Source organism: Mandrillus leucophaeus, unplaced genomic scaffold, assembly GCF_000951045.1.
Source record: "Mandrillus leucophaeus isolate KB7577 unplaced genomic scaffold, Mleu.le_1.0 Scaffold661, whole genome shotgun sequence".
Taxonomy (NCBI): Eukaryota; Metazoa; Chordata; class Mammalia; order Primates; family Cercopithecidae; genus Mandrillus; species Mandrillus leucophaeus.
The window spans coordinates 1,678,687-1,703,816 of NW_012107153.1; the positions used below are offsets into that span (position 1 = coordinate 1,678,687).

Consider the following 25,130-nt stretch of genomic DNA (forward strand, 5'->3'; position numbering starts at 1 on the left):
CTTCACGGAGATATCTTCCTAAAAATTGTGCATAAAAGATTATTATGGTATTATTATTGTTTCGCAATTGATGTTTTAACTTCACATTTCCATTTGTGTTTTAATATTAGGGAAGCATGTCATTAAAATTGAATGATTCTCTGGTTATGCAACCCCTCTCCCCTAAACTGATCTGTATTTCAGAAACAGTTGTTTGTTGAGGTATAATGCTTAGCAGGTAATAGGTGTTTCATAAATACTGATTGTCTTGTTTTAATTGCAAATATAGACATAAAAGGAGCACTGTTTTAGGGAGGACTATAATTGACTGACATGTGCATCTCATCTTTTAATAAAAATAAAAATTTCTCATCCTTGGAAATTCTGATATGACTCCCTAGGGGAGCTTTATTCTTCTCCTTTTGAAAATTACCTTTTCAAGCAAAGGGATTTCGTTGAGGGTTATTTATTCAAGTTTGTGTTATGAAAACAATAGGTATAGTTTCATTTTCTAAGCACAAATTATATGTTTATGAATGTGAATTACATAAGTATATGTAATGTGCATTTATCTCTTTTAAATATGACATTACATTTTAATATTGAATGTGCTTTCTGAAACTGCATATCCTCCCTACCCTTCCGGGAATTATTGATTTTGAATTGCATCTCAGTACCATGAAGTCAAAGTCAGTGGTTATTTGGTCGGTTGTTCATTCTTTCTTTTCTACTAACATTATGCCTGGAGAGCCAGAGGTGAGCGCAGAAATCCTGTCAATTCGTCACTTGTGAACAACCGGCAGCTTGCCACAGCCTACCATTCCACCACTGTGACCTCTGAAAACCTCCTGAACAAAAGGAAAGAGACTTGGAAATCCTGAATGGGCTTGGAGACATTAAGGGATAACTGCCTCCCTGGACCAAGGCAGAATTCAATAGAACCAGCAATAAATTTTCCTATGAGTGGGAAAGCAGGTGGCAGGGAGCAGGGGTGGAAAGGCTTTATACAGGAATTGTGGAAAAGCTTTTGCATTATCTCTAGGCTGAAAGTCATATTTCTCAGTTCCTTTCCACTCTCTTCTGTCAACTTGCCGTGAGTAAATGACATCTGTCACCTGTGACACGGGCCAGGGACTATCACCATATAGCCCCCACATATTATCTAGTACCAGCCTGCCTAGGCCATGCCTTTTTCAGTTGCTGTACCAGCCTTTCCAAGTATTTATGGCACGTCATTGTTATTCTCTCCTCTGTTCTCATCCTCCAGCCTGCAGTAAACTACTGCCTGAACCCTGTTCCTAGGTGGTGCTGATGCTGGGCTGTCTCAAAAGCCCTTGGTCTGTTTCAAAGCTTCCTGCCAATGGCAAGAATGTGGATGATGTGATTAGAAATCAAATGAATGTAACTGTTATGTTGCCAAAATACCATTTAGCTCTCATTTGGCTGCTTTTTCACTTTGGGTGGGCATTATTATCAGTTTGCTCAAAAACAATGCTTATGAATCTATCCAATGTCCACAATGCTGCTATAGGATAAAAGGCCATTTCTTATTAGTCCAAATAACGGAGTGTGAGACTTTTATTCTTTTAATTGATTGTGAGGTTCTAAAAGATATAATTGTAAAAGCAACAACAACAACAGCAACAGCAATCATGGCTGTATGCTTATTTGAACGAGACTAGAAATGAGAGCAGAAATTTGAAAAGTTAAAGCATTTGAATGACCACCAGATGGCAGTGTGGCGCCACCTGGAAGCTGAAGCCACAGTCGTCGTTCTGTCCCTCTAGGCAGCCTCTGAAAACGTCAGCCCCAAAGAGGCAATTGCTGTAAATGTATAAGGCTAAAATATCTTATTAAATGATTATAAAATATATTTAAATGCATTTTTAAAATGAAGTTCATAAGAATTATTTTAGGAAACTGAAAGATTTACATTTACTGTAATACAAAATTTTAGCCCACAAGTCTTCAAAATATAATTAACTCAGAGAAGTCTCATAAATCAAGACAGAGAATTAATGACCACATAGAGAAAATTTAAGAAACAATAATTGATTTTTTTAATAGGGAAGAGATCATTAAGCAACCACAGCCATTATCCAAATAATTATTTTTCTCCTAATGGCTACAAACCATTGTGCATGAAAATGATATGCATAACTTTCACTTACTCTAGAGGAAGTCAAACAATTTTTACAAAATTTCTGCATGTTAAGGTGAAAAATCTGCTGCTGCTTTTTAATACATCGTGACACAGGTATGGCAAGCAAATTCACACGGTAATACCGGAGTATTTTGTGGTGTAAAAAAAGAAATCCATGTTAAAGCTTGGGAATTCTTAGTTTAAAATATACTATGAGAATCAGCCTCTTTATCCCTGCTCTGCCCCGTCATAGTGAGAGAATGTGCCACAAAGGCCATATTAAAGAGAAGACTGGAAAGAACACAAGGGGATGCAAAACCTCAAGTCACTGAAAAAGTTACATGTTACTTGGGATTTTGGTAAATTCAATGTTCTTTCCCTTTTTCCCTCTAGAATCACAATTTCAAAGATGCTTTAATTTCCTGCCTCCCTCCCTCCCTCCCTTCCTTCTTTCCTTCTTCCCTCCCTTCCTTTTTTCTGCTCTTTCTTGCTTTGATTTACCTCCAAGTGGCAGTAAGTGCTAGCTAGCATTTAAATTCTCTACTTGGGTGCTTTATATTAAGTTATTTCATTTAATTATATCTATTAAGCGAATTAGTTATGATTACTGGTAATAATAATGTTAATAAAATCAATTTTATGACAAATGATTTTTGGAAAGTAAAGAATCATTCCGTAAGAATGCGTTTTGTAGGTTCTGAGTTTTGCATAACAGGATTGCTTAAATCAGTAGCTACTCTTTTAATTAGAGAACAAATTAAATATAAAATCAAGAAAAGAACAAAAGTGAACTCAAAGGTACAAATAAGCTGGTTTGTCTCACTGGTCAGAAAGTTACCAGGACTTGTCTTGATACCTTATTCTGGGTGAGGAAGGTCTTATTTTTGTACACTGCAGACACTGGCAGTCTCACTGAGGTTTTTGTTTGTTTGCTTAGCAATTATTGCCAACTAGGTTTCTGTGGCAAAGAGAACTTATGAAGTTTGCTTCACGTGATTCTTTGCTTAAGTAAATTTGATGGAATAATCAGTGAATTCAGAAAAGAGAAACAATAAAATCTCCTCATTGGTGTCAGAGAAGAGGCTCAGTAACTGCACCCGGGGATGAAACTGAAGTTTTCAATAGGCTCTTATGTTATTGTGCAGATAATCTAAAGGGAGAGTCTTATGAGACCTAGATGTGACTGTCTATAGGCAATTAGCTCAGTTGGTTGGACTCTAGTGTCATTGAGGTTGGAATTACGAGTGCAAACCCACGTATGCTTCTAAGGAGTGCTGGCTACTTAAGTAGTCATGTGGAAGACACGTGGAAAGATTGGTGCAAACCTGTCTTCCTTTCTGGAAAACTAATTCAGCCAATATTCTGTTAGTGATCAGTAGCATCTGTTTTTCTTCATATGAAGGTCATCAATATACACCTTAAGAAATACTTTGCCTGTGCACACATACCAGCAAATATTTGGATTCAGTTAATGTTACAACAGGCTTGGCACTCTGTAGGCACTTGTCATACGGTTTTGCCAATCATTCTTGTTACCAAAATTCAAAAGAGGAAAGACCTGCTCTATAAGATTCAGATTTTGCCAGTGTAGAGGATAGATTATAGATTTGATGAATGTTTTTAGCAGAAAAGGACACGAGGTGGATTCAGCAAAGGACTCCCTCCTTTTGCCCTAGCTCCCAAGTGAACTCTGCTTTATCTCCAGGCATTTCTAACTTGGTAAATTCTCCAGCAATAAACTCTGGGAACTAGTAACATGGTTTTATAATGACATATAACCACTGGCACACTGTTTTTATTAACTTTGGGGAGGGTGTATCAGAAAAGTTGGGCATTACTTGGTACCAACAGGGAAATCTGCCATGTGAGCTATGAGCTCCTATGACTTTTCTAAGAACATCTAGAAGCTACCTTATACTGATTACCCTTGAATTCTCAAGGGAAGGCATTTTTCAATTTTTGTAGAAATTAATTTAGGACTGATGAATTCCTAAATGTGTTGAAAGAATAGATTTGGGAAGCAAGAGGCACTATCTTAGGAGATTAGACATTGAGATAGAGATCAATTACTCTTACTGTCCTCTGGTACCAATCTGGCCAGAAACCATTTTGCTCTGTAGGGGCTGATGTTTGACAAATGGTTCCTGTAGTGGGATTAAAATGTTTTTCTATTATTCCCAGACACAGGCCACAAGCTGCCATTATGGATGCTATTGGAGACTCAGTGTACACAAAAAAGTATTACCAATGAGGCCCCACTACCACCATTCCCGCAGGCTGATTACTTTTGGAAATTAGTCTTCAAATGCGTACAACTAAAATTTCACTGACTATCCTAACAAAATTAGAAATGCTTATCCTCTGGGTAAAAAGCCTTTTACCAGAGCTGAGTACATTAACACGATTTTATAATTTTCTAGCTATTTTTCCCTCAGTATGAGCTTTCATAATAATAAAGATACCTTTTCAAAAGCATGAACAAAGATGTTCAAATGAGGAGAAAGCTAAGCCATTATTCTTACTTTAGTCTGAAAGAGTACTTGGCAGAGTGTGGGACTGGGGAAAATTTTCAGCTGAAAAACAGTTTATCCTTATAAGTTCAACATCTTTTTGTTACTTTTACAGAACAGAACAGCTGGAACACAGACTTTTCTCCTGCAGGTCCTCACCAAGATGGACAATTAGGGCCATTTTCGATAGTCTCATTCAGAAACTTGAAACTTGTCTTTTACCCCTATGTACTTACTTTTTCTAAGTAGGTATAGCTCCAAATTTTCCCATCAGCCCAAGTTCTTGAAATAATTTTTCCACTCTGGTCATACTCCATTTTTTCATTCCATGTCCCTCTTTGAATAAACGTCACCAATCCCGAAGGTGAATATGTGATGTTCACTTCATTGTATCTGCTTACGGGAGACCACAGAATGGGTCGTCCAGTCTGGTCATAAAGAATTCGAAGGGTGAATTTTCGATGATCATCATAGATCTTTCCTGTGCGGGTTATATGATCAAAATCTATGGAGAGTAGGTTTCTGTTGTGGGCCTATGAGAAAGAAATATGAAATACATTTTAAGCACAGCCTTGTTCCCCTCATTAGAGCACTGACAATCATGAATCCTTTCCTGATTACCCAACGATAGATTCTCTCTTGCCTCTGAAGCCTGATGGCTTCACATTCCACAGATGCCACCTGTCTTTATTCCTCTACCACACTGTACACTCCCGGAGAGCAGGGCTATGTCTTAATTCCCAGGACAGTACTTGGCATACTCTAGACTCTCAATATGTGGTTGTTGATTGCTTTTTCCCCAGCTCAAGCCTGAAGTGTAGTGCTACAGTTTTCACTAATTATGTAATCTTATTTTATGTAAGTCAGTTGCCTACTAAGGAGTGGGTCTTCCTTCACCCTTTTCACCAGTGAAGTGGCCATAACATAAAATGGTGAATTATTTGTGTGATTAGAAATCAGACAAAAGGAAGACAGTGAGCCCCCTCTAACTTACACAGATTCCCTTCTTTGGTTTCCTAGTTCACCTGGGCTTGGAGTTTTATATATGATTTCACACCTATTATAGGGGAACTCAGGTTGCCTTGCCCTCTAGTTATGGAGTCTCACTTAGCAACACTTTCATGGAGGCCCGTAGGTAAATGAACTAAGTGTTGGTAGGTCCCACAGCATTTGCAAGGGCAGCACTACTAACTGTAGTTAAAGCATAGAGTTAGGTTTGGATTCCAAGTTTAGAAACAGTACTTTCACATGGTTCTGGTTCTAGACTTCTCTTACTGTATGGTAGCATTTTCTCTGGGCACCTCAGAACCTTGCAGTAGTCCCAGAGTGATCCTGATTCAAGGGATCTTGAACTGGATTCCACGAAAGACAGTACTCAATGGTGCCTGACTGATGAAATTCATCTGGGTTCACACAAGATAACCAAATAACTAAATGACCTCGTAAAAAAAAAAAGTTTAAAAAATCAGCAGTTGGACAACTGACCTGATTTTTTCCACTTTTCAGCTAGTAGTGTCAGTGTTTCCTAGATCTACCAGTAACTTCTGCTTTGGGTAGCTGATTACAACACAGTCACTTAGAAAATGCAATCCTCAACTGTTTTGTTGTGTGCGTATTTCAGAAAAAAAAAGGTGTTGTTCTTGATTTTAGTCATTAAGAGGTTCAGTCCCTACTGGCCAGTGCACTGAAGAAGGCCCTGTGGAAGAGGGGAGCTTTGAAGAAGGGGTAGGTGGAAAGTGCAGGGAAGGAATTTTAAAATTTATTTTATTTTAGCTTAGTTCAGTTTAGTTAAGTTTTAGTTTTAGTGGGTTTTGTGTTTTGTTGTGTTAAAACTTTTTATTTTTAAATAGTCTGACTCACAAGAAGTTGCAAAAATGGTAGAGGTGCTGTGTACCCTTCACCCAGCTTTTAGGGGACAGACTTCTGATTTGGGTGGAGAGAGTCCTACTGTATCTGGCAGGAACAAAAACAAGAATGAAAAAGGAGAGACTTTGAGGAGTCTAAGTAGCAGTGAACTGTAGTCAGGAGACATTTAAACTAGCTACTTGTCTGTTCACCCATCATTTCTTCTATCTGGGCCTTAGTTGTCTTATCTGTGAAACAAGAGTGTTGTTACCATTTTACACCACAAACTTGTGCTAAGAATTAAATGAGATTACATATACAGGTACTTGGTAAACTATGAAATAACACTAGTAATTGTTATTTTTATAACATAACTATTACTTTTCTCATTTTATTTAGGCTTGTGAATAGGACCACATTTCAGATTCCAAGGTGATTGTAGCTTAGTGTACTAGATTTATATCTGTCAGAGTTGTCAACATGATCCTGAATGAAAAGTTAAATATCTTGTTAATGAAGGGGAGGAGTGAAACTCACATTACGATTTGACTACATTAATCATAGTCAGATTAAACTGATTCACTGGCTACCCAACTAAACTTGATGTTAATTTTAACTTTTGTGGTCAAGGATCTGTTTAACTATCTGAAAGCTATGCAATGTATCCCAAGAAAAGTGCACATAAAATGCATATATAACATTTTTAAAATATACTCTTAGGGGGCTTTCGGAACCTTTCTGAAAAACCCAAACATAAAACCTTTTCAGGTCTCAGGAATCCAAGATCAACATCCTGGTTCAAAAAGAGTTTTGATCTTAGAGGTCTGGATGGCTGCAAAGCTAATGCTCTCATATCAGACTCTGGTCTTCCTTTGTTCAGAATCTTGTGCTCTTTGCTTTAAAAAGTAACCTTTCCCCCTACCCCCAATTATAAAAGTGATAACTTTTTCATGGCAGAAAAATTAGAAATATAGAAATGCACAAAGGATATAATTACATGTAATCCCACCATCCAATGAAAATCACTGTTAACACTTCACTGCATTTCATTTCATTTATCTTACTTTTTTGGCATAATCTGTGCATACATTCAAAACATACAACTAGGATTGTATTTAAAATTTTGTGTCCTACTTTTACAGCTAATGTTTTATCTTTAGCATTCCCTGTGTTATTCAATATTCTTAAAATATACCTTTTAATGGTTGCATGTCTTATTACATGATAAACACTTATTTATCTATTCTCCCAAATAGAAATCAGAAAGTAGCGTTTTTGTTTTTTCTTTCATATCACATGTTTTGCTGAACATTTTTATAAATAAATATTTCCATAATACAGAGCCCGATGAGTGAAATTATTGGGTCAAATGAGACATATTAAAAGACCCCTGAGGCAACCTGAGAGATTACTTTATAGTGCACAGAGGTTGTACAAATTCATACTCTCATTAGCTAGTAGTGGGAGAGGTTATCTCATTCCATCCTTACTAGCATTGAGTATTATCAGTTAGTTAACTTTCCCAATACTAGAGTGGGAAAATGATACACTGCTGTGGCTTAAATTTGCATTTATTTGATTACTAGTGAGGCTGAACACTTTTTAACATCTATTGGCCACATGTGTATCTTCTATAAATTGTCTGCTCATGACATTTGCCCATTTTTCTACTGGGGTGTGACACTTTGCTTTTTAAACCTCTGTTGGTTTCAGTTTCTTCACTGGTCAGCTGGAGCTAATGATATTTGCCCTTAATTTGAACTTCTGGAAAAAAAAAAAGAAGACCTATCAAATGTTCCATGCCATGAATTGCATCCAGAATACTAGTGATTAGATGCTTAAATTATCTGGGGGCAAGTGCTGTTTGTGTCAGGGGTAGGTTTAATTCAGGGAGTACAACCACAAATTGGGACTCTTGACTCTTTATACCATCTGTGGCCAATGCATGTAGTGTTGTCTTGCATAAATATACAGCCACCTGTTGTTATGTGCTTATGTGTTGTTATGTGCACCTAAAAGGTGATAAGAAAAGCACATATTTCCTGTCTTTTGATACAACGGGCTTGGAAGACTATAGGAAACCAGGTGTTCTTTCTTGAACTACCCTTCCTGTGGTTTTACAGCCACATATCTCCAACTGTAATACTGTTCATTTACAATAGCTGTAAAATATCCATGTACTCCCAGAGACGGTTGTAACTGTTGCAATTTATGCTATAATGATAGTTAAAGAGACAAAGTAACAAGTGATTTCCAGTTCAACTAAATTTGTGGTTTCATTTGTCTGATAGATTAAGTTTACTACTCAAGAACACATTTCTTAATAAAGTCATTATAGCTACATAAGCAGGGATCACTGTTTAAAATCCACCACAAAGCAAGCAGAGGACAACCCTGCCTAATTTTCTTTCTCTGCCTGTCAAGACGTCTGCTGCTGTGCTTCTCTGTTTATGGAAAATGCACTCTGATATTCCAGTGGTGCTGAAACACTAGTTTCAAAGTCAGGTTTGGAAGTTAATGTAAAATTCAGCTAAGAGCTAAAAAAGAGTGAAGGGACTGAAGATGCCACAGGTTCCTTCCTGAGTCTCCTGGAGAAACCATGTGTGAGAAGCCTGGCAAAGAGAGTGCTTTTCCAGCTGAGCTCTCCCAACCTTCTTTATTTTTATTTTTATTTTTATTTTTATTTTTTTTTTTATCTTTTTCGAGCCAGAGTTTTGCTCTTGTTGCCCAGGCTGGAGTGCAATGGCATGATCTTGGTTCACTGCAACCTCTACTTCCCAGTTCAAGCGATTCTCCTGCCTCAGCCTCCCGAGTAGCTGGGATTACAGGTGCCCGCCACCATGCCCAGCTAATTTTTTTGTATTTTTAGTAGAGACAGGGTTTCGCCATGTTGGCCAGGCTGGTCTCGAACTCCTGACCTCAGGCAATCCACCCACCTCAGCCCCACAAAGTGCTGGGATTACAGGCATGAGCCACCACGCCTGGCCGCCAACCTCCTTCTTGAGTACTCATGTGCCACCAGACTCTATGATAGGAATAAGAACTAGGCCTGTCTCTTATACACATCTAGATGTGTATAAGAGACAGCTTCTTGAGTACTCATGTGCCACCAGACTCTATGATAGGAATAAGAACTAGGCTGAACACTACCGACTACTGGGGTGGTGGGCAAGGCTGAGAAAGCTCCACATTCATACAAGTGCTTTCCTGAAAGATGATAGCGCTTGACCTAAGTGTGGACCATTAATCTTTATTTCTACTCTTGTTTCAGTATTCAATCTACACTAATCCTTTCCCTGGAAAAGAGAAGGAGAAAAAAAAAAAAAGACTGAAATTTGGGAATAGCTCCAAGTTAAAAAGGGTATCTTTGGACAGCTGTGCATTGAACAAAACCTTTGAGTTTGGCAACTGACAAGCTACATGGTGTGGTAAGAAAACTGCTTGGTAATAGGTTTTTAATAAGGAAAGATGGATCTATGCTGTAATGCATCCTTTGGTTTCCCTTAGTTTTTTTTTCAGCTATACTAGGAGACAGGCTTGATTATTGTTCATACTAGGACCAGAGAGAAAAGAGGAAAGAGTGTGCTCTGGAGAACCATGAATAGTGTTGCTGGCAGAAATGAAAGGGCCTGTGAAAAGAAGGTATATGGGGAAAAGCAAAGCCCTTTCCTGCTCTTTCTGAGGACTTTGTGTTCTAATTGTTCAAGAGAAAATCCTTTCAACCCTTCTGATTTGAAAGTCATTCAGTTAGAAGAATAACATTGTACTAGGTTGATCTAAAGGCAATTGGTGATATTTAGCTGTTTTTGACCTACACAAAGGGCAATTTGCTATGGTTCAACCGACTACACACTCACACACCCACACCTGTGAATGTGCTGAACTCTGAGCTATGATCACTGCAGTTGATTTTCTCCCCTCCTTAAGGAGAAGGCTGAATTTTCAAGGACACTGTTTAGCATTTTAACTCACTAGACAACTGTGTTACTTGTTTAATTTTTGCTGAAGAACTTGGAAGGTAAATAAGTGAGATGGGCCAAATAGCCATGTCAGAGTTTGGAAGAGCCTGCATTTAATTTTTGTTTTTGAGAAGGAGTCTCGCTCTGTCGCCCAGGCTGGAGTGCAATGGTGCGATCTTGGCTCACCGCAACCTCTGCCTCCTGGGTTCAAGGGATTCTCCTGCCTCAGCCTCCCAAGTAGCTGGGATTACAGGCACCCGCCACCATGCCCGGTTGATTTTTGTATTTTTAGTAGAGACGGGGTTTCACCATGTTGGCCAGGCTGGTCTTGAAGTGACCCAGTGATCCGCCCGCCTTTGCCTCCCAAAGTTCTGGGATTACAGGCATGAGCCACCGTGCCTGGCCTCCTGCATTTAATTTTTATGAAGTTGTGAGAATGGATAGAAAAGTCACAGTTGGGGCCGGGCGCGGTGGCTCACGCCTGTAATCCCAGTACTTTGGGAGGCCGAGGCAGGTGGATCACAAGGTCAGGAGATCGAGATCATCCTGGCTAATGTGGTGAAACCCCGTCTCTACTAAAAATACAAAAAATTAGCCGGGCATGGTGGCGGGCGCCTGAAGTCCCAGCTACTCGGGAGGATGAGGCAGGAGAATGGCACGAACCCGAGAGGCGGAGCTTGCAGTGAGTCTGGATTGCACCACGGCACTCCAGCCTGGTCGACAGAGTGAGACTCTGTCTCAAAAAAAAAAAAAAAAAAAAAAAAAAAGAAAAGTCACAGTTGATCTTAAAAAGTACCACATGTTACTTTACTCTCACTAGTTTTAAGGTAATTCGTATTTGATTTTTAGAGATCAATCACTACATTAATTCCACAGATTTTTTTTTATTGGTATCTCTCGGTAGACAATCAAAAGCTTACTTAAGCCTACTTTTATTTCACAGAGATGTCTACCAATGAACAGGGCATATATTCAGTATTAGCATCAGCCTCTAATATTTCACCTGGAATTCCCATTTTTTTCTTTCTTTTTGAAAGATGACTAAACTTACTTTTTAAAATAGATGGAATAAATGTATAATTTCTCTAGACATTTTATTCTTTAAAAATTGTTTCATATTTAACAAGAATCATTGTATGACATTTATGCAGGATTTTCAATTGTTTGTTTACATAATGGTAGATTTCTAGAAAAGAAAAGTTTACATGACATCATCATAATGTTTGATACAAAACTGCTTGAGTTAGAAGGAACCCTTCTGTTCACTCTTACCCAACTACCCACTGTAACTTACAATCACATACAACTAGTTGTTTCTAATTCTTTTGAAGAATTTGATTCAATAATGTAATTTTTTAACTACCAAGACACTCCCTTTACTTTGCCAACATATAGAACCTTATCACCAGAAGGGATCTTAGGAAATGGTCTTTTGAGCCAGACTGCCTGAGTTCAAATCCTGTGATCTCTGCTTATCAGCTGTGTGACCTCTCTGTGCCTCAGTTTCTTCATCTGTAAAATGGGAATGATAATGATAAACCCATCTGATAAGGTGTTATAAACAGTAAATGAGTTAATATGTGGCAGTATACATGGTAAGGCTTCAAGGAACGCTAATTGCTGTTGTTATGGTTAATACTACCACTAATAATAGATCGTACCATCCATGTCCCTCCTTTTATAGATGAGAAAAGTGCAAAATTATGGGCATACCAGTTCTTCCTCAAAATCATACTCATTTTTCTCACTCAACTTTGGCTATGTTATTTACCTTGGACCTTTTTTTCTCTAAGCTAATTTGCCCTTGCTTGAATACTTTGCTGTTGACCAATTCATCTGTGTAACCATACAACAGATATTTAAATTTTTTATACCACATCATTAATGCTCATATATAGGTGAAATGGTATATGAAATAATTCTTTCTTTCTAGTTATCTTAGTAAGGTTGATCCGAGATTAACAAAAATAGGCCAGGCGCGGTGACTCATGCCTGAAGTCCCAGCACTTTAGGAGGCTGAGGTGGGCGGATAGCTTGAGTACAGGAGTTCAAGAACAGTCTGGGCAACATGGCAAGACCCCGTCTTCACAAAAAAACAAAACAAAACAAAAACAAAAACAAAAAAACACACAAAAATCAAAAACAAACAAAAACAAAGACACACAAAAAACACAAACAAACAAACAGACAAACAAAAAACCCCAAAAATTAGCCTAGCATGGTGCCATGCACCTGGAGTCCCAGCTACTCAGGAGACTGAGGTGGGAGATTCGCTCGAGCCCAGGAGTTAGAGGCTGCAGTGAGCCAAGATCGTACCACTGCATTCCAGTCTGGGAGATGAAAAACAAAAACAAAAAGAAAAACACAACCAAATATAGCAGGTTCTATGATTTGGAAGCCCCAAGAATTCCTGGACCCCAAAAATCAATACTGCCCAGTAGCCTTGACATGGGAAATCTCCTGTCTCCAGGGGGCTCCTTAGGGGGAAAAGCACTGTTACTTGACTGAAAACTGCAGATATATTTTTAAATAGATGAATCTGATTAATCTATCTCCAGTCAGGCTCCCTATCTAAATTTTCACAAAATAAATGCTTCCACCAAACCTGAGGAGAAGGAAGTTAAAATAGTGTTAAGTGAATGAAAATCCAACTCTGAGCACCCTGTAGCTGAGGACCAAGGTAATTTCTGAGAATAGAGGGAGAGGCCAGAGCCTTCTTGGCTGCCCCCACCAATTCCCCATCATTTATCAGCCTGAGACCCTGTGTTCAACTGAGTTTGTTTCTCCTTCTCAGCTCACATCTGAACACATATGTTTCATTTAAAAACCAACCTATCCTATTCTCAGTTATCTTTGAGTAGAGGAAAAAGTAAATTGTGAGAGTTTTAGATAAGTCCTTGCTTCATTTCACTTGTAAACACATAATAATCCTACTTGATTTTATAATTTTTGTCATAAAGTGCTAAGCCCCCTCCATTGTTTTTCTTTTAATAAAGGAGGCTGCAGTTCAGGGATTTTGCTATAACCTTACAGCTCAGTCTACAAAATCTTATAAACAGCTCTGGGATCCAAAGCTGGGATAAATCTCATATGACAGCATTATTATCCATGGACATAGCAAGGTACAAACTGGATGTAGTTCCTAAACCAGTATGCTTTTGGTGAATGTCCAATTCTTTTACAATTGCCTCTATTGTTATCTGCACTCTAATTTCTCTATTGTCCAGGGAAATGTATTTATGGGGACAGATTGATGCAGCAGATGAGCAGATACACTGACTAGACGCAAAAGTGCTTTGCAAGGAAGGAAGATGAGTCAAACACAACTCAGGTTGGGGGGAAATGGATTTTTTAAATAAATGAAATTTCAGGATGTTAATGTGACCTATTTCACTTAATGGAGCTGGTGAAGGATGGCTCAGAGGTAACAAATCCCTTGCCTGCTCAGGCTGAGCAGGGTATCATGTTTCCCAAGAGTTTGCCTCCCTCATCTTGAAAGGGATCCTGACTTTGTATGAAAAAAAAATCACTGATTATTCTCCAAGACAGGTCTATCCCTTTCTGACTTTTTTTTCTTTCCAGCTAAAAGGTCTGGGGGAGGTGTGATCAGCAGCTTTTGGGAACATTTGACATCTATCATCTTACCAAATGGGCCTTTAAATGAACCTGTCATTTTGTCCTTGAACAATTAATGCTTTATGGCTTGCACACTTGCAAATTACAATCACACTTTTGTGTGGGTTTTCAAAAGGGGGCCCCATTTCCCACAGTACAGAAGGGGTTTCTATGTTGTATGACTTGGAAATTCTGTCTCAACAGCTCTGATAGTTCCACCTGCCCTCACTCTGAAATGACAGCTTCACTAGAAGAAATAAATGATTCAGTCCAAGGCATTGAGGAACTTGAGAGCATCAGAGAAGCTTATTCTTTGTATGCTTACAAATGGGTCATTGCATATTTTGGTCCAGGAAGAGAGAAAATTGTCATTAGCTTGTCCCTTGAAAAGCTACCAGAAATGAAGGAACACCATCTTGGAAATAATAACATCAGTGGGGAAAGAGAATTTACTTTGTCAAAATTGGATTCACATGTCCCTTTTGGGAGCATATTCATTTCATTAAATTAGAAATGCCAAATCTGGGGAAATCAAGGCACCAGCGTAAACAAAAAATCACTAGGAATGGGGAGAGCAGGTAAAAATTAACCAGTTAAGCAACCTCCTTCCTCTTTTTGCCTGCTTCATGCTTTTCCTGCCTGGAAGCCAGCCAGTTGTCCTGTGCCTCCCACACTTGCCAGTACATTAGAGTTGATTATTTGTCTCTTTTTGTCAGCATTGAAATGAGGAGTCAGGCCCTTCCAAGGTAGCTCCACTGAGTGAGGCAATGATTTATAGATTAATTATTTTAAGGAACAAGGCAGCACAGTGTGATGCAGTAGAAAGAGTGCCATGCTAGGTGAGGACCTGCATTTCAACCCTGGCTCTGATCCTTAATAGCTGGTTGACTTTGGGCAAATCACTTAACCTATCTGGGCCTTGGTCTCCTTATCTGTAAATTGAAAGTAACAGTTGACGGCTGTGGTGATCAAATAAAATCCTGGCTATGAAACCATTTTGTTCACTCTGAGGCATGAAACATACGTAAATGATTGTTATTGTTATTAGACTTCTAGGGGCATGCATGGTAACACCACCTGACCAATAAGGGGCCTTGTTTTTCAGTCACAGGACCTCAGGGAGTAGCCTAGAAGTGATAGAGAGAAGAAGGCCTTGAATTTGTTGCCCTTATAATCCAGTCCACAAATCTGCTCAACTCTGCCACAGGATCGGAAATGGGTCACATTATAATTAGTACTAACTAAACACTTTACTTCTTAACACTAATGAGTTCCCAAATGTTTTATGACCATTAGCTTCTCAGGATTAAGAACAATTTGGGATATGGGGTGTAAATTACAGTTTATATTTTCTCTCCATTATCTGTGCATATGGAGGACAGAAAACAGGATGGGTTGTTCTAGAAAATGGAAACTTCCAAGGTCACATAATACAGGATGAGTTATCCTAAAGAATGAAAAATCCCAAAGTCACATAGTATATGATTTGGTTCAGAAAGTTTTATTGAGGCTATAAGCTGGGAGAGGCACTAAGAAATCACGTATTCAATACAATTTTTCTGTGATGAGTCCGTGAGGTCGATAAGCCATATGTAAATAATTCTTACTTTCTCTAGTAGTACACTTTTATTTTGCAGGTGAAAAAAAATTGAAGGCATTTCTTAAACCATTTGTAAAATAGGGTATCAAGGCCAGATTCTCTAACTTCCCCATCCAGGGTTCTACCCAGGAGGTCCTATTTCTCAAAGAATTCCGATAGAAATCTTTACTGCTACCCACGCAGAGGTTTGACTATTTGGATTGGTTTCACTTCTCCATTCAGTGCCATATCTGGCAAACATTCCATTAGAAACTTGTCAATAGAATCGAAACATAAAAATTGACTTGTGCACATAAAAAACTTCAGTAGCTTTTACAAACAAACAAACAAAACCAAACAAAAATAACCACCCACTAAAGTCTGTGACTGTGTATCACCAATAGAACTGATTGAAAAGTGAGCACTGGCCGGGCGTGGTGGCTCATGCCTATAATCCCAGCACTTTGGGAGGCCAAGGTGGGTGGATCATGAGGTCAGGAGATCGAGACCATCCTGGCTAACATGGTGAAACCCTGTCTCTACTAAAAATACAAAAAGAAATTAGCTGGGCGTGATGGCAGGCACCTGTAGTCCCAGCTACTCGGGAGGCTGAGGCAGGAGAATGGTGTAAACCTGGGAGGTGGGGCTTGCAGTGAGCCGAGATTGCGCCACTGCACTCCAGCCTGGGAGACAGAGCCAGACTCCGTATCAAAAAAAAAAAAAAAAAAAAAAAAAAGGAAAAAGAAAAGTGAGCACTGCTGTAAATTATTTTGTTCATATCAAGCCATATGACTGGTTTGACTGCCTGTCTCTGGAATTGGGTGGTTGTTTGGTGGTTGTACTTCCACAACCTTAAGGTTACCAAATTTTTACTGTGAGCAAAGAAAATGTAAATGTTAGATATAAGTTCTAAATTTCTTTTCAAAGAATGAATATGTCAGTATGTTCAATTCTTTGCCTTCTACTTTTAAACATAACTTCCTCCTAAAGCAACCTTTTTCAATTACCTACTCCACCGTCTCATTCCAATTACCTGCTCCACTCTAACTCATTCTGATCACCTGCTCCACCCTAATTCATTCACATTACCTGCTACCTGCTCTGCCCTGACTCCCCCCAAAACACTCACCCCGTCATTCTCTTTAAATTATCCAATCAGAATTAGTTTAGTCTGTGTGGTCTAACCCTAGTCAATAGGGGAATGACACAGCAGCACATGCGTCAGGGATAAGAACCCCTTCCCCTCCCTTGTCCAAGTGTGTGCTCACAATTGCTCCATCTGTAAGGGGGCACCCTTCTATAGAAGTAACTTGCCTTGCTGAGAATTAAAAAGAAAATTTTATATTCGAGTGCTATTCCTTTTGCGGCACCGAAACTTTATATATACCATAAACCTTCCCGGTATGTCAGGCGTGACACAGGTGCTGAAAACAGATCTGGCCTCAATAGTGAGTGATTATTTCCCACAGGCTGGCAGTTGCTCTAGGGCAGATATTGAATGTTACTACATGTAGAAAGTTGGCCACATCATCCTAACACTGGTTAATGTTCAAGAGGAGACAGGTAGACAGAGTGCTATGGCGATTGTAGGCTTTGTGTGCTGCAGAAAAGCTGACTGAGGTCTCTTGGTTAACTCTGGTGAACTGTGCTTGGTAAGGACTTTAAAACTCCCTAATCTATAACTTCCTCAAGGCAACTCTGAGAACCTCAGCCCAATCTCAGTACCAGTCCTTTATCCCTCTGGCCCTGGATATGTATTCATGGCAATGCTATAATTCACTGATTTTTCCTTTTAACTTGCCTTTGCCCAAATGTTGCCTTTTGTCTCACATCCTTTTGTGTGTACCTGCGAGGTATTTCCAAAGAGCTACCTGAAAAGCAGGGACCTCGGTCAACTCAGTGAGCCTGATAAGCATCTCCAGGGCATGCTGGGAGGGGTGCTGGAGGGCCTCCTTTGACTAAACACATTTCTTCAGCCAGACTTTCTTGGTGCCTGAAATTGCTACTATTAGAGCACTTTAGCTGGCTAATGACAAAGAAAGCTCCTATTAGAATACTCATTTAAGGATACTGAACCATTATCGGCCATTAGCACCCTCTTTTGAATTAGTATATTATATAAGCCAGTCAGTCACCTAGAAAAGCTTTGGAGAAATGGGACTTCAGTTTAGGGAGGCTCTGCAGTTAAAAAAAAACTATAAAAGTTCTATATCTTGTATAAAGTCAAGCCTTACCCTCAGCCTCCTTTCAAAAGCTGAAACGTTGCCTTTGTTTTGCTCCTTCCTCTGCCGCCACTCGATGAGGTTTGCATTGTGCTCTCCGGGCAATGAGATGTTGCATTTGCCCAGGGTAGGGTTGACTGCCCCTGCCAGGATGTGGGGCTCTGAGCTGAGGTTGATCTCCATTCCGCTGGCAAAAGTGACACGCAGGGAACCATCTGGACTCACCCGATAGGTACTCTGAGTATTTTCTGTAGACAGAAGAGCAAAGGAGGAAGAAGGGGAAGGAAGGGAAGAGCAGGAAGCAGAAAAGAGACAGGTTTAGTTTTAGGAGGCATGTTTGGGAAGGGATAAGCAGGTGGGGTGCTGTGGTCTTAACTGCCTTCTGGGCTAGACTACCGCTCTGACAGGCAAACGTGTTCCCTATCCATTTGTGTCTTGTTATTTTCACAGCTGGAGTATCTGTTTCTTGGATAAAAGACTCTTGTCTAACACTGCAGGCTGTTTTTGTTTTTTTTTTCTTTTTTCATTTTTAAAGAATTCCCTCCCTCACTGACTTGTTGGATCAGCCTCCTCAGTTTGACATGCTGGGAGCTAGAATGAGAAGAGTATGAAGTTCAGCTTAGCACCTTACCACCTGGGGCCACCATCACAGTTGCTTACTCCACAAAATACCACTAACAAAAGTTGGGACTATTCCTCTTAGAGTGTCTGGCCTCACCACCTAACAACAGAATGAGGACTTAATGACAGGGCAGAGAGAAAGAAATTTCTCTTTGTGCACTTCTCTGGCTACTAAGACATTCCTTCCAAATCCTATCTCCCTTCCTTCCTTTCTTCTTCTGTTCTTCCTTACTTTTCTGTCTTCAAATAGAATGAGTTTTTAATTCTCTCATTTCACTTATATTCTTGCTTGGTCTGTATCCTAAGATTTTCCTTTTTCTTCACCCATGTTGGCATTGATCTAGAATGCTAAGCTCAGCTGGAGCCCAGGCTCCAGTTATTTAATATAACCTAGCCAGACCCTGAAAGAGCTTTGCAAACAGCTGGGTGTTGGGAAATGAGTTGATAGCAGAGCAGACTTGGCAGGGATTGAACCTCATGACTCCTACAGAGATGGGCCCAAAGTTGATATGAGAACTTGTAAAAGGTGTGAATTTTGTCTGTGTTTCAACTTCCATAGCTGGAAAACGGGAAGAGTACATCTTCTCAGCTAGAGGTGTATTCTGTTTACGAATGGTGTACACAGGTTTCAGGGTGGATGTTGAGATAGGGGCTGTTACAGACAGATATCATTGGAAACAATCTTACCTTGTTTTAAAATATATATGGTACTAGTTGCCGTCAAGTTGGTTGACATGAGGACATTTTCGCGGTTGGAAGTATCTAGCTCCACTTTTGTCAGCTTCTCCAGGTCACTGTGGAAGCTGCTGACCTCTCCAGTGGGAAACGTTGCGTTGGTCAGATGTCCCTCGGGGTCATACCTGAGGAATGTAACCAATCCCAGCTTTGAAGCCTCTCGGCAGTGATAACAGGCCTTTGCAAAATAAAAATCACTTGGCAGCTAATACTGTTTAACTTTGAGTGATAACAAGTATTATTAACCTTGTTCAATAAGAAGAAAAAGGTCAGAGAGATGATTAATCAAACGAAGGTATTTTTTTGCAGCTTCTGAATTCTTGATGACTTCCTTGAGCTGTGCTGTTTTACAGAAAAAATATATCTGGTAATGAATCACCAGGGTGGAACACTGATTTATGAATCATGTCCTGCTGTGTGCAATGTTGCAGGGAGGCCTCCGTTTGCAATTTGGGTCGATCCCATTAGATGTGATGGATTACAAAGCCCAGCAGAGGGTGCTGTTGTCAAAGCAAAAGAAGGTACAAAAGGGCCCTCAAAGGCTGAGAAGCCAATATACTGACTTTGCGTTATGATGGGAAAATTATAATTTGCTGCTGTTTAAGTTGCCAAATTTGAAATGAATGAATCATTCTTCCAACAAAATGAACAGGCACAGAGGATAATGGAAACATGTTCATTAAAACATTCTGGAGCCCCCTGATCTTGATGTCACTTAAATTTTAAAAATCTTTTTAGAGTATAGTACATAATGTTTTGTAATTTGTCTACATGAGTAAGAGACAAAAAAGGGATAATAGGCTATAACCTATATCTAGAAATATAGTCTAGGGAGTTTACTTTTCCAAAAAAAAAATCAGAATTATTGGCAATCTCACTGTCCTCCAAATGAAAACTGCTTCCCTGAAGGCTTTTGATGTGGAGCTGTTCTTTTATTGCCAGTAGAACCATGAAAAATAAACACTTCATTAAAAGTAAAGACATGCACTTGGAAACCCATTACTGTTTTCTTTTCAAGTTCCAAATTACAAAATATTTAAGCACTTTTATTTGCCTTTTAAAATGTTAAACAATTATATTCTTTTTACCCAAAATGAGCAGGATTCAGCCTGGACACAATGGTAGAGACTGGCTGTACTACTCCCTCCCCCAACAAGTACACAAAGTGGCATAGTAATTCAGTATTAATCCATTATATTCTAAAGAACTCAGCCTGGGTAGTTGCTCAAATTTTAATAACTATACCAGCCTTTGGAAGGCTTGGGAAAAGTGGTTGGACTGTATTTTATAGGACAGACTTGAACTTGAGCCTATACATAATGCCACCTAAAGTTCAGTTCTGCATATACATGGGCGTGTGTGTGTGCACACACGTATACACTATCAGTTAAAACAGTCACATATGTGAATAGAATGAATCAAGTAGGTTATTGACATCACAGATATGCCAAGCCTTAAAATTGGTTGTCTCCTTTGTTTAAATGGATTTCAGCCAAAATGGTTGGCACATTGCTACTATGCAGCTAAGGATTCATTATCAAAGAAAGACTGAAGAGTGCTGTTTGTTTCTGGGGTTAATAGCAAAATCCTTCCCTCTGCAAAGACTGCCCATGTTCTGCCTGCTGTGGGGCTCTATGGCTACGAGAAGCAGGCTGCTGGCAAGAACAGAGCATGGGAAGGCTCAAATACCCACTTTAGCCCCAACTTTGTCTGTTTGGTCTTCCTTCCAGGGGAGGAAAACAATAATATCCAGCCTTTTAAAAAAAAATTAATTAATTTTTTTTTTGAGACAGTCTTGCTCTGTCACCCAGGCTGGAGTACAGTGGCGTGATCTCGGCTCACTGCAACCCCGCCTCCCGGGTTCAAGCAATTCTCAAGCCCTAGCCTCCCCGAGTAGCTGGGATTACAAACAAGTACCACCACATCTGGCTAATTTTTGTATTTTTAGTAGAGACGTGTTTTCACCATATTGGCCAGACTGGTATTGAACTCCTGGCCTCGTGTGATCCCCCTGCCTCAGCCTCCCAAAGTGCTGGTATTACAGGCGTGAGCCACCGCACCCGGCCCAATGTCCAGCCATTATTCTCCCAAGGTAGAGGAGGCAGGAGTTTGCAGGCAGTAGACAGAGGGAAGCTGCTGCATGCCTTTCTTATCAGGGGAACTGTGGCCCCAACAACCTGGATTATGCAGGCACTTCCTCTCTGTTTCACATGAGGCACCAGCAACTTTGCCTCATTGGTTTCCCTTTCCTGATTTCTAAAGGGATTCCTCAACCCTTGGCAAGCTCACTCTTTATCATTCTTCTAGGAAAGCTGATCTTAGATGCTGTGGATGCAGGTTCCACATGCACTTTGCAACTTGGGGGCAGTTTCCTTCAGTCACACAGCCCCTTGTTTTAAGGGAAGATCTCATATAAAGGTAAGATCAGTGGTTGCATCCACTCATCAGAGCAAGATAACAAGATCAGATACCAATTGAGCATGGTATCCATGCATAGGGGTACAAGGGTCAGAATTCCCAATGAACTTTTGCAGTGACCTGTGGCTAAATCTGGTTTCCTAGTCCACCCACCCAAATACCTTTTCAGCTAAGTTACTGGTGTTCTTTGTCCTAAACATTTTAAAGTTTATTTCCAAGAGCACAGGCATATTCCTACATATTTTGTACCCATTCCTACTTCCAATATTGACAGTAGTATATTCAGAGAGGCAAGCTAAAGATTCCTAGATAAGGCTGTAATTACCCAGATAGATTTAGCTGGGAGACTGCTTCGTGTATGTGTATGTGTGTATGTGTGTGTGTGTGCGTACGTGTGTGTGTTTTCTGGTGAAGGAGGCAATGGTTTTGGGAATATTTCCCATGGGCCTGTCCAGTTGTTGGGTAGCTGGAAAGTTATATTGCCTCATTTCCTTTCTGTGGCCAGAGAGGCCAATGAATATGTACATTTGACTGTAACTCCATGATAAACAGAGCACCCCAACTCCAACACACTCACATACCCCAATTCTGCTAGTCACAGTTAAAGCAATCACATTTGATGGTATCTACAGGGTGGTGTCTCTGATGCTCAATATGGCTTTGGATCAAAACATATAGATCCCACCTCTCTTCTGTTGGGTCATTTCCAAAGGAAGAACAATAGGCAGATGTACACATCAGTGGGTAATTCCTACAACTTTGGAAAGATTGCTCAAAGTGGATAAGAAATAGGGGGAGACTTTGATTTCCTATAGCTTACTTGAGTTTATTTCCGTCATCACAGGGGAATGCATCTTTCCAGACTGAATGTCGAAGAAACAAGTTTAATCAAAATCTCTTCTGCTGTGTGTTTCCCTTTGGTGCCTTCATCCTTTGGTGCAGAGAGTACAAGCCGATCTGCTCCAACTGATCCCCTCAGGCCACAGCATGGGAGCAAACCCATCCTCTCTGCCTGCAGGGCAGAGCACTCACCTAACCAGGCTGCAAATTATAGCTGGTGAATTGTGCCATCAGGAAATGACAGTTGCCTTCATAGTCATCAGAAGTGGGTTTGGTAAGAGGAGATTTGATATCAAATTGTCCCTTGCTGTCCTGATTTTACAGAGTTCCACTGTGATGGTCCCAGAGGGCACCAGCCAGTTAAGTATTGAGTACACTCAGCCAGTTAAGTATTGAGTACACTCACCCTTTTCCTCAGCACTGTCATAGGCTGTGTGCATGTGCACTTGAGTGTGTGTGTGTGTGTGCATGTGCACACATGTGCACCCCAGTGCATTTATAAAGAAAATTCAGAATCCATTCTTGTCCTTGAGAAGCATATAGTTTAGTTGGAGAGATGATATTTACACATGATTAAAAATATATTTGGTCTGGTATTTTCTCATAAGGGATAGCTTGCCCTTTCCTTTGAGGACAATTTAAGCCAGAGTTAAACTGTTGAGAATAAAACTAGAGGCTCCTACATCTTTGCTTTTAAAAAATATTGCAGATAATAGAAGATAAATTCATTACTTATTCTTTTAAAGGAAATATGAAAGAGTCAGACCCTCTTTACACTTTCATGTCAGAAAGCTGACCAACCTAATAAGAATTCTTTAGGAAATATGAGATTCCCCTTTCCTCACCAATAAATTCCTTTGGCTTCCTATGATTCAGTTCCAAGTCCATAATGCCCTTCTATCTTCATTTGTCCTTCATTCAATAAATATCAGAGTCTTGTGCTAGGGACCAGGGATACAGTGCTGAATGAAATTCACAGTCTAGTAGGGCAGATAAGATATCCACACAAATAACTCTAATGCCAGAATATTGCCATGTATTTCTGTAAAGAAGAAACTGTAGAATCTCAGAAGAGGCAGTGGTCATTTCCAGCTAGGCTGAGCAGAACAGGAGGAGGAAGAGCAGAAGCAGGTGGTGTTTGAATCCTAGAAGGTAGGTAGAGACTGGGGAGGGGAGGAAGGCATTCCAAATAGAGGTATGAAGAAAGGCACGCTGACTGATGGGATGTCTACTGGAGGACCAGCATTGCTGGAGCACAAGGTTCCTCTAGGAGGGTAGTGAGAGATAAGGCTTAGACAACAAAGAAGCATAGACAGTTTTTCAAGGGGATAAAAGGATGATCCAAACAGTGTTTTGGTGGCAATGAGTCTTGGAAGGGGAGACAAGGAGCAGGGAGAACTGTTAGGAGGCTGCAGCCTCACTTCATACAAGAGAAGATGGTGGTCTCTTGCCTTCGTTAAATATATTGTGATTGCCTATCATTGGGATTTGTCTTCCCCGCTAGTCTGTACAATTCTCACATCTTTAGAGGGAGGACACAGTGTCTCATTCATTTTTATATTCTCTCTGTCTGGAACAGAGTAGATTCTCACTCCATGTACTTGTTGAATGAGTATAATTAGGATGCTGCTAGTGAAAAAAAGGATGTGGGTGGATATGAGAGCCAATGTGGTTATAGAACAGACAGAACCATCGATAGTGCTTCTGGGAGGGCACACTCAGGTTACATAGATGTGCTATGGAGTTCAGCTAAACTTCCCTACCAGCCTTTGTTACTTCTGTTCACTCTCCATCTTTATTTCAGTTCTTCCCAGAAATACCCACGATAATTCTGTTTTACCCACTCTTGATCCTTATTAAGGGCATAAAGCACAAGGAGAGGTGACTGAGCAAGGGTGTCAAGTCTCTATTTCTAAAGATCTGAAGGAATAGTCAACATTTCTATGTTCTTGTTTAATTGAAATCATTCCCCTGCCTGGAGGCATGAGGCTGAACTATACAATGCCTTAGTTCCTTTTCTACTCTGGGATTCTGGAAGGCATTGGAAACATCACATGTGTTTGGAATGACTGATCATTACATAAGCATTTCTGTATGGGAATCACATCCTATCCCCAGGCAAATATCTCACCCAGAGACATGGCTTGTTTACCTTGCCCCCTACCCCTTCTGATCTTATAAGGGAGAAGGGGAGTCTGTCATTAGCCATCCATGATAAAACTGGTCATTTGTAAAACAGTCTAAAAGGTACCCAGAGATATTATGAAGGCTTCTCCAACTTGTCAGTGGGTGGCATTTTTGTTGTTGTTGTGGTTTTTTGTTTTCTTGATGGGAGGAGAGAATGTGTTAATAAAGTCTGGAAACAGAGAATGCAGAAGACCAAGGAGCAAGAGATCATGTAAATGGAGAGTCTCCTTTGAGTGGGAGGGCTTCTCACAAAGGGCAAGGGGCCTGAGGAACTGTCAACTCAGAATGGACCAGCAGCAGTGACATGACTGATGCTTTGGCCTTAGTCTGGGACCTTTTCAGTTTAGTGGAGCAGAATCCTTTGCCAGGGAAACAAACAAGGGCAACCTGGCTACTCTTGCAGCCTTGTGGAGAATGGCTTGTCTGCTGTGTGAGTTGCTAGGTCCTTCCCTCAGATCTCAGCTGCTGCAGGGTTAT

The 25,130-nt window shown here is 40.1% G+C and overlaps 1 protein-coding gene across 2 annotated transcripts in view; it reads right to left on the reverse strand.

Moving 5' to 3' along the window:
* The window catches only part of TENM1 (teneurin transmembrane protein 1), a 274,157-nt gene that overhangs the window by 11,304 nt on the left and 237,723 nt on the right, over positions 1 to 25,130 (reverse strand). For both annotated transcript variants that reach the window (XM_012001514.1, XM_012001513.1), the window contains 3 exons: positions 19,161 to 19,333; positions 17,865 to 18,100; positions 4,869 to 5,165 (listed from right to left, as the gene is read on the reverse strand). In XM_012001514.1, the coding sequence (XP_011856904.1) occupies positions 4,869 to 5,165; positions 17,865 to 18,100; positions 19,161 to 19,333 (706 nt within the window). The remainder of the gene's footprint in view (positions 1 to 4,868; positions 5,166 to 17,864; positions 18,101 to 19,160; positions 19,334 to 25,130) is intronic.